Source organism: Equus caballus, chromosome 16, assembly GCF_041296265.1.
Source record: "Equus caballus isolate H_3958 breed thoroughbred chromosome 16, TB-T2T, whole genome shotgun sequence".
Taxonomy (NCBI): domain Eukaryota; kingdom Metazoa; phylum Chordata; class Mammalia; order Perissodactyla; family Equidae; genus Equus; species Equus caballus.
Window position 1 is genome coordinate 52,453,068 of NC_091699.1, and position 12,925 is coordinate 52,465,992.

General features: G+C 51.5%; 1 protein-coding gene across 2 annotated transcripts in view; it reads right to left on the reverse strand.

Annotated features, from left to right (window-relative positions):
- Positions 1-6,935: 6,935 nt before the first annotated feature.
- The window catches only part of LARS2 (leucyl-tRNA synthetase 2, mitochondrial), a 165,808-nt gene continuing 159,818 nt past the window's right edge, over positions 6,936-12,925 (reverse strand). The window contains exon 21 of one of the 2 annotated variants that reach the window (XM_070237846.1): positions 6,936-7,477. In XM_070237846.1, the coding sequence (XP_070093947.1) occupies positions 7,271-7,477 (207 nt within the window). In that variant the 3' untranslated portion in view covers positions 6,936-7,270. Of the gene's footprint in view, positions 7,478-9,664; positions 11,250-12,925 lie in introns of those variants that run through there. The other variant, XM_001500836.5, reaches the window with a different exon arrangement.

Below are 12,925 nucleotides of genomic sequence, written 5' to 3' on the forward strand. Positions count from 1 at the left end.
CTCTCTGGGTGGACCCTCTCTCCGTCAGGGCCCTGTCTCAGGACAGGCCTTTCCCTGGGCAGGCCGGGGAGGCCAGGAGAATGGGGAGAAGGGGAATGGAAGGAACTATCGTGTGCTAAACACTTACCGTATACCGGAGCCCAACTCATTGCCTTGCTGTGGACGCCTGTGGAGTGGGTGTAATTATGAGGAGATGGAGCCACTGAGCCTGGGAGACTTGGCCAAGGCCATGCTAGGTGGGTTACAACTGGCTTTTTAAAATATTTGGTGTTATAGACTTTTTTTTTTAAAGATTGGCTCCTAAGCTAACAGCTGTTGCCAATCTTCTTTTTTTTCCTGCTTTTTCTCCCCAAATCCCCCCAGTCATAGTTGTATATTTCAGTTGTGGGTCCTTCTAGTTGTGGCATGTGGGACGCCACCTCAGCATGGCTTGATGAGTGGTGCCATGTCCGCGCCCAGGATCCGAACCTGTGAAACCCTGGGCCACCACAGCGGAGCGTGCGAACTTAACCACTTGGCCATGGGGCCAGCCCCCTATAGACTTTTTTTAAGTCAACATTTGAGGAAACACAGATTTAGAAAAGGCAGATGTACTAAGTGTACAGCTCAATTAATTCTCATAAACTCTGCAATCAGCACCCTGATCATGGAACAGCACCTACCTCCAGACACTTACTAGCTGGCGACCTGAGGCAGGTTATCTGACTCTCCAAGCCTCAGTTTGCTCATCTGTCAGGTGGGGCCCCAGCTTGTTAACCTCCTCACGGTGTGGCTGGTGAGGATTACATGGGATAAAGCATAGAATCATAAGAATACTGGCCAAGTCCTAAGCCTTTTTACACACGTTAACTCACTGAATCCTCACAACGACTGGGGGTTGGAACTGTTATTCCTGTTTCCACAGGTGAGGAGATGGAGGCTCAGGGAGGTTAAGCCACGAGCCGAGCCGTCGGGGTCAGTAAATGTGGGAGCTGAACTCCGGCCAAGCTGAGCTCCCATCCTCCATCTCACCCGCCAGGCCATTTGTTGAGCCAGACCCCTGGCACAAAGTTAATGCTCAGTATACAGGCCACCCCTGCGAGTGGCGTTCTGACTCCTGTTACCGTGCTGCTGTTAACAATACAGAGGACTCCCACCATATGTGGGTGCCGTCAGAGTAGGGAGCCACCCTGGTGATGGCATCCCACCTGAGCCCATGTGAGGATGGGGGGCCTTCCTGTGTAACTGTCCCCCTTGGCCCCAGCCTCGGGCACCTCCCTGACTGACAGCTGTGACTCTGACTAATTCTCAAGATCAAATTGCCCTCCCCACAACCCCCCCAATCATGTGACCGTGAGGCTTGACCTCCGTCAGGCAAAAAGAAATTACCAGGTACTTTCCCCCAAAGCAGGCCCTTGGCTGTGTGGTGCACCTGTGTTATGTGTTTTTTGTGTGTGGTGCATGTATGTGTGTGTGTTGTATGTGGGGGTGTGTGGTATGGTGGGTATGTGTGTGTGGTGTGTGTTGTGTGTGTGGTATGTGTATTGTAAGTGGGATGTATGCGTATGTGATATGCATGTACATGTGTGTGTTGAGGTGGAGTGGGGCACCGGTGAGGTGTAAGTCTCCAGGACTAAAACATAGTGAAGCATTTGGGGATGGGTCACATTTCCACCCTGAATCAACAACCATGACCCTTCAGAAGCAGGAATCTGGAGAATTTCCCAGGCTTCCTGCAGGGCGTCTGGGAAACCTGCCCTTCTCTACCTTTCAAAACGTCCCACACCCTCCAAACCAACAGAACACTCCAGACTGTCTCCACAAACCAGTGTGTGAGTCTCACAGAGGAAGGAGAGCGGGCAGAACTGGGGACCAACAAACAAACCTTTGGAGTAAAAATTGGTCGCTCATAAAATGGCATAAGGCAGGTCTGTGATTTCACGCATCTCTGTGGAGTGCGGCCCGGAGTCCAGGACAGAGGGCAGGGCGGGATCGGCAGGGTAAGCGATGATCCAGTCTGTGACCACAAGCTGTTTGAGAGCCACAATTAGGAGCTTTCACAGATTTAGAGGGTAAACAGTTGTCACTCAGGAGACGTCTGTAAACCCAGGTGTTAGCAGACAACTGAGATATTTAGAAGATAACTTAGATGTACACTGACAACAAGAGTTTGGAAATGAAGATTGCTCAGGTGGCAGAGGCAGCTGGCCGCCCACAGGTTTGGGTTCCCCTTCCCTCATGCAGAGTTGTTGCTGAGAAGTGGCTGCCCAACCCGGACCACATTTCCCAGGCCCCTCTGAGGCCAGCTGACCAAATTCTGGCCAAGAGAAATAGGGCAGAAGTGATATATGCCACTTCCAGACCTGGCCCATAAAAATCTCCTTATGAAATTCCGTCTCTCTCTCCCCCTCGTCTGCAACCTGGATATCAATGTCCAGGGCGACCTTGAAAGCCAAGGGTTGAAGACAGTGGGGCCTCCATCAGCCTGGGTTCCTCCATCAAGCTGGAACAGAGTGAACTTCCTCCCCGGCTCCCTTCTCCAAAGGATAAGACTTATGGGAATGAGAAATAAAGTTTGCTGTGTGAGACCACTGAGGTTTGGGGGTTTACATGTTATAGTTGCATTACCAATTAGCTGCTAATTAAAAACTTTTTATTGCTAAAGATGATTAGTAGACATTCACGATATTAGCAGGCCACTGAGGTATTAGTGCACCATTGAGGTGTCGCAGGCAATAAATGAAGTAACTGTCAGCTAAGAGGTCTACTCTACTCCTACTCGCTAAGAGGGGAACTGACACCTAATATGTTTGCTGATAACTTGGATTGTTTGCTGATGACTAAGATGTTAACAGTTGTCTTAGTTTGGGCTGCTGAAACAAAGTAGCATAGATGGGGTGACTTATAAACAACAGAAATGTATTCCTCACAGTTCCGGGGGCTGAAGTCTGAGATCAGGGGCCAGAGCAGTTGAGTTCCAGTGAGGGCCCTCTTCGGGCTTGCAGACTGCTGACTTGTCATAGGGTCCTCACATGTCAGGGAGCTGAGCGATGAAGCAAGCTCTCTCGTGACTCTTATAAGGGCACCAATCCCATCCATGAGGATGGAACCCTCACGACCTCATCTAATCCTAATTACTTCCCAGAGGCCATCAAGTGGAGGGTAGAGTTTCAACATATGCATTTTGAGGGATATAAACATTCGGTCCATAATAGTAGTCAATTAAAATAGTAGTAACAAACTAAGATATTGCCTGGAAACTAAGGTGTTAACTGACAACTAAGAGATTAGCTGCTAACTAATAATGGAGCTGTTCAGTGACACCTGGCTTCGGTTCTCTCTTCTGAGCTATTTCTCTCAGCCTGTCTCTGTGCAGAGGCTGCCCTTGTGTCCTGCCACTGACAGTGAGCCCCCCTCTGGAGCCCACCTGACAAAGCCCTTCTGGCCCACCCTGGCCCTGTTTCTAGTGGAAGGGGACCTTGCCTTTTTCCTGATGGATGACAGGCCAGACCCAGTGGATGACATCTCTCTGTGGGTGGCCCTGCCTCCCCTATTGACCCCACAGTGCCCATCACACCCTCCTCACACTCCCCCTCACCTCCGTGTCTGAGGAAGGGAGTCCCTCCTCAGGGCCGGTTCTCCTCCTGGTTCTGAGCGCAGCCCATGAGGGTGCAGCTGTGCAGGTACGGTGGGTGGGTGAGTTCTCCTTTGGGTGGGGCCAGGGGTGGGCTACCCCTCAGCAATCCCAGATGAGCTTCTTTCATTGCTCATGGGAAGACTGGTCTGGGGAAGACACTGGCTGGGCTGCCGTGAGGCCAAGAAGCTCTCCCTGTGACTGCAGGCCCAGCTCCCCTCCCACGGGATTTCCCTAACAGAATGTGGGGTTGAGCAAAGTTGACTCCCTGACTTCTAGGGCCCAGTGATGGAGCCCAAAGGGGACTCTGTCTGCCTGTCAGAGGTGAGGGCTCCTTGGGATTGGCCAGTCCCAAGCACAGAGAGAGCCCTGACCCTCCCCAGGCACACACTGAAGTGGCTGCCTCGGAACACCAGGGATGTACTCACCGGTTCTAGGTATTTGGGGGACAATTGGAGAGAAAGCCAGAAATCAGGACTGTCTGAAAATCCAGGAGGGTTGAGGGCTGTTTTCCATAAAGGCCTTTGGGAAGCAATATGGTGCAGCAGCATCGGAATCACGGCTCTGCCATCTTCTCATGTGTGTGGTCTTGAGCAAGACCCCTTCTGTGGTAAAGCACTTAGAACAGGGCCTCGTACATGATTAGTCCTCACGAAATGGGAACTATTATTATCGTTGCTGATCTCGGGGAATCACAGACAGTGACCCTACACACTGGGTGTCTGGCATAGGCGTGCTCTTCCTGGAACTGGACTCCAAGGTCAGGGCTTGAGGCATGCGGAGGTGAGTCATAAGTGCTGGGTTCCAGGCCCATGACTCCAGCAGCCTGGCCACCACCTACCCCCAGGGCCTCATTATCTCTGCGGCCCCTCCTTCACGTGGGCAGCTCTAGAGATGTGATGGAGGAGGCCCCGAGTGAGGTCAACCCTTCTGGACAAGTGTTGCCCCACCCTTGGATCTGAGGCCTCTGCCCAAAGGACTGGCCCTTCCCTGGCTGCTCCAGGCTCTCCCCTCCCTGCCAGCACAGTCACCACCCACCCACTCTCCCTGGGGGCATTCCCCCCTTGCTCATTGTTGGTCACCCCAGATTCCAATCTCCAAACTCATCAGCTTGGATGAGAGCCTTCAGCCGCCCACCCTGGGAGCGTCAGACAGGGACCCAGCCCACGAAACAGATGTTTTCTGCTCGCTCTTCTCACAGGAAGAAGGGCGAGGGCAAACTTCACATTTTGTCTACCCCTATGCCCTTCCTTGATCCATAGACTGGGGTGCGGCTCATCATTATGAAAAAATTTACCCCCTGAGCTAAATTCTGCCCGGTGGTAGCACTGGGCTTTTCCTACAAAGTAGGGGGAGGGGCGCTGAGGGGATGAGCAGAGACTGGGAATCATCATACTTCATCACTTACTGCCTGGGTCTCAAGTGAGTCACAGCCTGTTCGAGCCATGGTTTCGTCATCTGCAAAAGGGGGATGATAATGCCTTCTGGTTTGGTCTTATCTACCTTTGAACCCAGCGGCACCGCCCGAGCCATGGCCCATGGGCATAGGGTGGGCCAGAGGCCGTTCGGCTTGTCTAGACTCCATGCACGCTCCACTTCTCTTGTGACTCTGGCTTCCGTCTAGTGCACTTCCTCACCCCTGGACTCTGGCCTTCTCTCCTTGTGGAGGTTGCCTTGGGTGCTCTTCCCAGATCATCTTCACAGGTCAATGTGCCTGGTCCCAGCTGCTCTGCACATTGCTTGCTGACAGCTCAGTGTCCTTTTCTGGAAAACTTTCCCTGAGCCAATGGGCGCCCCTTCACCCTGAGCTGCCCAGGAAGTTATTACCCCCCTAATCCCAGAAGTGACCCTCAGCCAATGACAGGCAGATTCAGGGTACAAACGCCCAGTCCTGTTCCTCCAAGAGGGACAAGTCTGTGGAGCCACACACATGCCAGAGCTCCAGTTCAGAATTCCCGGAGAGAAGGAACAAGAACCAGCTGTATTTCTTCCCAAGACCCCTCCACTTCTTCCCTCCCAGAAGGCAGGTTGCTGCTGTGGAGAAAGCAAGAGGTGTTCACAGAAAGGCAGACCTGGGGCTGAATCCTGGCTGTAGAGGTCAATACCAGTGACTTCGGTAATTCACTCTATTTTCTAGGCTTCAGTTTCCTTATTTACAGGACGTGGGTCATAATTCCCACTCTGTAACATCAACATGAGGATTCAAGAGCAGCAGCAAAGCCCCTTGACTGGTGCCTGGGGCTCCAAATGCCTGGATTGCCTTGGCTGCCCTTTCCTGTCTCTCCTAGTGGGGCAACCTACTGAGCAGGGCAGCAGGCTGTGGCCAGGCCTGCTGGTGCAGGAATCAAGCCTTTTCTGGACTCTGGTCCCTAACGACCAACTACAGCCCAGCAGGATGTGTTGTTGGCCCGGTTGCATGCTGCAGCAAGTCTGTGTGCACTAGTGGCCTCATAACCCGTCCCCTGCAGCTCAGTTCAGGAACCAAACCACACATAAATGAAAACTTCTGATTCTCAGTTCTTGGTTTGGAGGCCATCTTGTCTGAGTATTGGCCTCCCAAGGGGCCCCAGGCCACGAATAGTCTGCAAGAGTCTCTAGTGGACTTCTCCACTTGGCTCCAAACCTCCTCCAGCTCATACCACTGGGCCATCTGCTCCCAGCAGCCTCAGGCCATCAATCAGTAAACCCCAAGCCATGGCAGCAGAGGCAACAAGAATGATGGCTGCTCCACTCAGTCAAGAGGCTCCCCTAGCAAGCCCCAAACGCTCCTTCCATTAACTGCTGTTGAGGGAGGGATGCAGAGGTCACTGGAGATCCTACTCTGGGCACCACAGGCAGGACACTCAAGCCAGACTTGACCTGGAGGCTTAGATTGGACTCACCCCTATGGTTCCTAGCTCTTGACTTTTCATCCTTTGCTCCATTCCTTCCCATGTCACAATTCTACACGTCCTGGGACAGGAGTAGATGGCCACAGTGGGGCTTGAAGGAGGTTTGGGAGCTTCCAAGACCCTTCTCAGGTCTTTCATGGCCTGGGCCACCACTTAAGGAAAAGAGTATCTCCAGCACCAAAGAGAAATCACTGTCACACGGATGAGCCTCCCAGAAACTAAGCAGGAGGCTTGGAACCAGAAGCTGGGGAGTAGAGAATACTAACGTTTCAGGGCATGAGGTGAAAATACCATATGATAAGCCTGGTTCTGCCAACAGGATCAAAATCCCCCCATGTTTCCTCACTAAATGTTTTCCTCCGCAGGCCTGGGATGGCCAGGATTGACATTTGCAGGTGGGATGCATCTTTTTCTAAACTTTCCCTTCTCTCTGACCCAAGAGACTCCCTCTCTAGACCTTTAGCCTCTTCTTACCCAGGCAAGATCAATCATCCTAAGCGGTTCTCATTTATTGAGAGCTTACTAGGTGCCACGTGCTTTCCACACATTGTCTCTCTTGATCCTCACACCCCAAGGCATTATTATTTTTACTCCTGTTTTACAGTTGAGGAAACAAAGGTTCAGAGAGGGTCCATGGCTTGCCTAGGTCATGGAGGTTTTAAGTGACATAATCACAGAACCTAGGTCTGGCTGACTCCAGAGCTCACGCTCTTGGTCGCCATATTGCTTTGTCCACCAAGAACAGGAGAGTTCCATGGAGGGACTGTTACCTTCTGTTCTTGTGTCCTCTGGTTGCAAGATCCCAAGGCTGAGAGATGAGAGAGAGCTTCCCACGCCTCCCCACACTGGGTGATGGTACAGGCGACAGCTTCACGGAGGCTGCTTTCTGCTTCTTTGGACTCCACTTCACACAACAAAAGGAGTAGGTTTTTCTAACTGGGGCACACCCCCAACAGGCAGCAAGATACCCTGACTGGGAGAAAAAAAAAAATCCAGGGTCCTCAGCTCATCTGGATCTTCACAGTAGGTTTTGATGTTTTTTCCCCAATAGTGAAATACTACATGGCCAATAAAAATTAGAAAATGCAAAAAAGTAAATGGAAGGAAAAAATAACTTGCAGGACTCTCAACCAATGATCTGTGGCAAATTCCTTTCTCTCTTTGTAAGGGTTAGAATTTAAAAAAAACATGGTTGGGATCACATTGTATAAGTATACTGCTTTATTTATGAGAAAATTTCCATATTACACTTTTCTTTTTGGTGAGGAAGATTGGCCCTCAGCTAACATCTGTACCAATCTTCCTCTATGTTGTATGTGCGATGCTGTCACAGCATGGCTTGATGAGTGGTGTGTAGGTCTGTGCCTGGGATCTGAACCTGTGAGCCCCAGGCTGCCAGAAGCAGAGTGCATGAACTTAACCACCCACTAGCTACTGGGCCAGTCCCATAGTACATGTTTTTTAAAAACCACTTTTTTGCCGGCTGCCTCGTCTTCCGCTGCCTGGCTGCACCCTGTTTTTCTTAACCAGTTCCCTGAAGGTGAGTCTTCAGGTTGAGATGAAGCGTGCCTATGCCGTTTCCCAGCTCACTTACTGTTTCAGGGTCTGGGAGATCAATTTCATTCTCCTTGGTGGACAGTTGGTTCCTACTGTGGTGGCATTTGCCGTGGGACTTCCCAGGCACCACTTTCCAGGTGCACAGACTCTCTTCCCTCATTTCCCTGACACTGCCCATGAGCCTGGGTCTTCCATTGCTTTGGCAGCAACCTTCAGCCCTCGTCCTGTGGAACCAACTCTGCGCTCTTGGCCTCTCAGCCACTGCCCGTCCCTGTACAAAGGGCACTGCTGTGATTTCCTGGCTTTACAGATGTGAGGACTTCACAGGAGGGAGCCCTGGCCAGACTCTGCTCAAAATGCTGGCTTTTGGCCAACATCTCAGTTTTCCTGACTGTGGTACTTCAAGCAAGATGGGCAATTAGGTGAAGGGACTGGTAGAGACAGCCAGGTGGCATAAGGGGATTTGGAGGCCAGAAGACAAGGGTTTGGATCTTGGCTCGTCTACTTTTTTGCAGTGGAAACTGAGCAAATTATTGAATCTCAGAGCCTGGGTTTCTTCATATTTATGAGAAAATAATTCCTTCCCTCTAGGGTTTTTGTAGGAACTAAATGACAGAAGGCAAGTGAACTTGTCGAGCCCAGTTTCTTACCTAATCAAGGCAGTTACTAAAGGACTGAGATCACTCCCCACCCCACCGCCCCACCCCAAGGGATCAGTTTTCTGTTCAGTTGCCCCATAATACTATCTCCTCGGAGTACCAATGAGCTCGTTTTCAAATGTTTCATCCTCTTGGAGAACAAGTTCTCCAAAGCCATTCGGGTCAGTCCAGTAGCCTTGAGGCTTTTCTGGGCCATTGCTCTGGCCAGATTATGTGCAGATAAAAGGCTCCCTACCCTCATCTTGTCGACGGGTTCAAGACCACTCAGCTTACCTTGGGGATAAACAAGACAATCAAGCAAAACACTCACTCCTCCCTCCTTGTACGAAATATCCTCATCTGTTTGCTTATATTTAATCCACATTTGCGGGTACATGGAATGGGACTGTGGACACAGGTCAGCTCTGGGAATGTCTTAAATACCTGCTCGAGAGCTCTGGCCCCTGCCTTCCCTTCTGGTCCTAGTCTTCCCCAGCTCCAGTGCATTTGTGTTTTAGTCCTGGATCAAACTCATCCTAATGAAGCTGAAGATTAGGAGAGGAAGGACTCGTTAGACATTACGGTTCAAATGCACCAATTAATCCAGTAGTTCTCAAACTTCGCTGCCCATGAGAATTACCTGTGGAGTTTTCAAGATTCCCTGATGCCCAAGTGCAGCTCAGATCAATTAAATCAAGATTTCTGGGCATGGGGACCAGGCATGATAATAAGTTTGAGCAAGTATGAGAACCAGTGACTTACTTGCTGTTGCTAATGTGCCTGAATCCATGTTGTCTACCACATTCTCTAAGTTCCGCATGCGTCTCACTTTGTAACACTCCATGTGGAGTCAGGCACACAGCCAATGCCTCTGTGGATGACAGAATACCTCAGTCTGTTCCTGATTAACTCCCAGAATTGGAATATGGTGGCTACTCCAAGATCACACATATGTCCCAAAGTCATACACGACAAACATTTTATTACATTAAGAAAAAGCCAACTGGTAATGATGTCCACCCGAAACTTACGTAATGTTATAAACCAACGTTACCACAATAATAAAAACAAAACAAAACAACTAAGACCTCAGCTATCAACTAAAAAAACCCAAAGCCATCTGTTAGCTGCTGAACTGTAGCCACATCAGAGGCTATTCCAACAAATGGCATCAGAGAACAAACAGAGATTTTCGGCATCACAAAATGGCTAGATTCTCCTCTGCTTCCGCATTAAACACTCCTCAGTGGCTCAGGCCAGCTCTGGGAAGAGCACCTACTGGCTGACTTCACATAAACCCAGGAAGGATCACCCTAGTATCCCAACCACGCGTGTCGGTTCCTGGCCTCTCCCCGGCTGCCGGACTGCTGTGGCCTGAACACAGGAGGTAACGCTGGGTGGCATCAGCCCCTCTGTGTGCTGTGGTGAACTGGCTCTTCCCAATGACTGGCTCTGGGGGCCCTTCATGGCAGCGTGACCATTTGGGGCCCACGTGAGCAGACTCTCTGTTGGGCTGTGGTGGGCTCTGAGATGGGTTCCATCTGAGACTGGAACCAGCTTGGTTCTGCTTCACTATGCAGCAAATTTTACACCCTGCGGGAGGGTTGAGGAGGTGCTGCTGATCACTCATGGTAGGAAGCAGTGCTTCGCTCAGGAGCCTGTGTACCAGCATCAGAGCAGGCCCGCAGGCGCATCCAGCTGGGCTGGGGAGGAAGCAGCCTCCCAGGAGAGCTGAGGAGCAGGGGGAATGTTGGTTGAGGGACTAGCACCTCTTGCCTTTTGGTTCAGAGCAGCTTCTGAAGACCCCAATGTCCATTCCAGATACTGGATATTTGGGCATGATCCAAATGGCTTCTCCATCTAGCCTGAAGGCACGGAGACCATCCACCATGATGCTGAGGCTGTTACCCGCTCAACAGTGACTGTCCATGTTGCTCCTGAGCCCCGTGTGGTTCCTTAGGTCACCATCACGTTCCTGGGGTGTGCCTAAGGCAGCGCAATTTCTGGGATCCAGAAGCTCCCAGGCTCGAGAGGCACTGTGTTCATTCTCACTTGCTTCTCTTTTCTCATTCCTGCTCCTAACCGGCAATATCTCTGGCGGCTTCACAGGTGGTTTCCTCCACCCTGCAATGGCGGTGGGTGTCGGGGGAAGCACAAGCCGCCCCCTCCCCCTTCACTCATCTCTCTCCTCTGCCTACACCCGCCCTTACCCCTGCAGCAGGCCCCACCACAGAGGTGCCCCGTTGATGCCAGTCTGTCTGAGTACGAAGGTAAATATTGAAGACATTGGTCTTTTCCCCTCCCCTGGGCCAGCAGGCTTCTTCCCTTCATCCCAGGCCTGGAGGAGGCTCCTCAGAGGCCCCCCTGCAGTCACTCTTGCACCAGGAAGTTGATGAGGGCAGTTCTAGGGGAGAGGAAGGCCTTCTTGATGCTTCGCCCCTGCAACAGCCTGACACCCAGCTCGCTTTGGAGAACAAGCTCGTGGACTTTGTCCTGGTCCTGGGCGACTTGCTGGGGCACCGGGATTTTGCCGCAGGCTTTGTTGTTGATCTGAGAAGGAGAAAAGCCAAGAGAAAGAATGAGGACAGTCCTGCGAGGGGCACGCCCCCCGATACCCAGCTTCTCAAGAGGACAAAGTGCAATTAGATGGGTAGGATTCATGTCTGACACTAGAGAGAGCGCGACCCCAGCACCGAGCGTGCACGTGAGCACCCGCACCTGGAGGGAGCACCACCTGCAGTGTCCTGAGTGCTACCCCATCACAGCTGTGGTGGAAATGATGACAAAAGTCCTCAGCATGAGAAGGCTCAGGCTGTTTCCGTGGGGAGAGGGATCAGTACATCACTGGGAATCAAGTCTGAGTTCAGACCCGGCTATAGGGGGTGTCCCGGAGGATTTTACCGAGGTCTCAAGTGGACTAATTTCTGGGCAATGCAGTCATCCTCCTTGTCTGATGATCGGCTCTGGAAGGGGGCGCTCAAGTTGACAACTTGGAAATGGGACCCACATCACAACTCTTCTTGCTTCTTGGACCAGTACGGTTCCAGACATCAGTGGGTATTCACTGAATGTCAGTTCAACAAGGACAAACTTCACATCAAATATGAATTGATATTGCCACCAGGGAAAGTGACCACGTGGCCCAGACAGCTTCCAACAGCCGTGCTTCAAATCCTGACGCCATTGCCCCAGAAGAACACTGACATTTCTTTCCCTAATGCTCCTGTTTTTCATGTGGAAAATATAGTCACTATGATAAATTACTAGGAGTAATTTAAGTTTCAACCAAAGCATGTTATCCAGTATCCATAATCACCCACTTCGTTTTTTCAGATTTGCGTAGAACTCAGTGGCATTTTCATCGGGTGCGTTAGCCTAGATCACCAGGTGGGAGACAAATGAGATGAAACATCACGTCCTGAAACATTCTGAAATACTGTTGTTTTAAAAAGTGTGAGGCTCCATGATGCAGGGTTTTAGTGTTCTGAACCTGCAGAACCAGGATGTGCCGTTTGAAGGACCGTGGTCTCTCTGCCTTCGCATTTCTAAGCCATTAGAAGTTGCTTTCTTTCAAGGCCACAGGCTTGGTTTGACTGAGACCTCAGAAGAGACCCCTGACCCCGTCACACAGAAGCCACGCCTCTTGTAAAGTCCTGGGAGCCCCAAAAGTGGAACTCTCAGAAGATGCACTTGTTAATGAGTCATGTACCAGCCCCTCCGTCTCTGTTCTTACTCTTTTTCTAGGGAAGAGAGGCCTAGGGTAAGGTCTCCTCTAGCCACCACTCAGGATGTGGGTTGCTGGGGGAGAGACAGCATGCTCTCTTACGAGGGACAGACCCAGGTTTGATTCTCAGGCCTGGACTCACAAGCTGTGGGACCGTGGGGCATCTTCTTCAATGCACGGCCTTAGCACAACAATGACCCCTACTTCCAGGCCCAGCGAGCCTCTGGTGCTTCCCTGGAGCGTAGACAGGCCTGGCCAGTGATGGCTTAGGACCAGCCCCCAGGCTGCAGCTGGGGCCTAGGAGTAAAGCACATGACCTCTGGATGTGCTATGGTGCCCAGCGGGCTTCCCCATGCTGCCTTGGGGCCCCTCTCCCAGTTTCTGGCTCCCTGGGACCCCCACGAGTTGCCTTACCCAGGGCAGTCCCTTCAGGGTGAGTGAGTCTCAATCATGGTCCCCCGTCCTGGGCATGAGGCACCACTTAAATGGACAATGGAAGGCT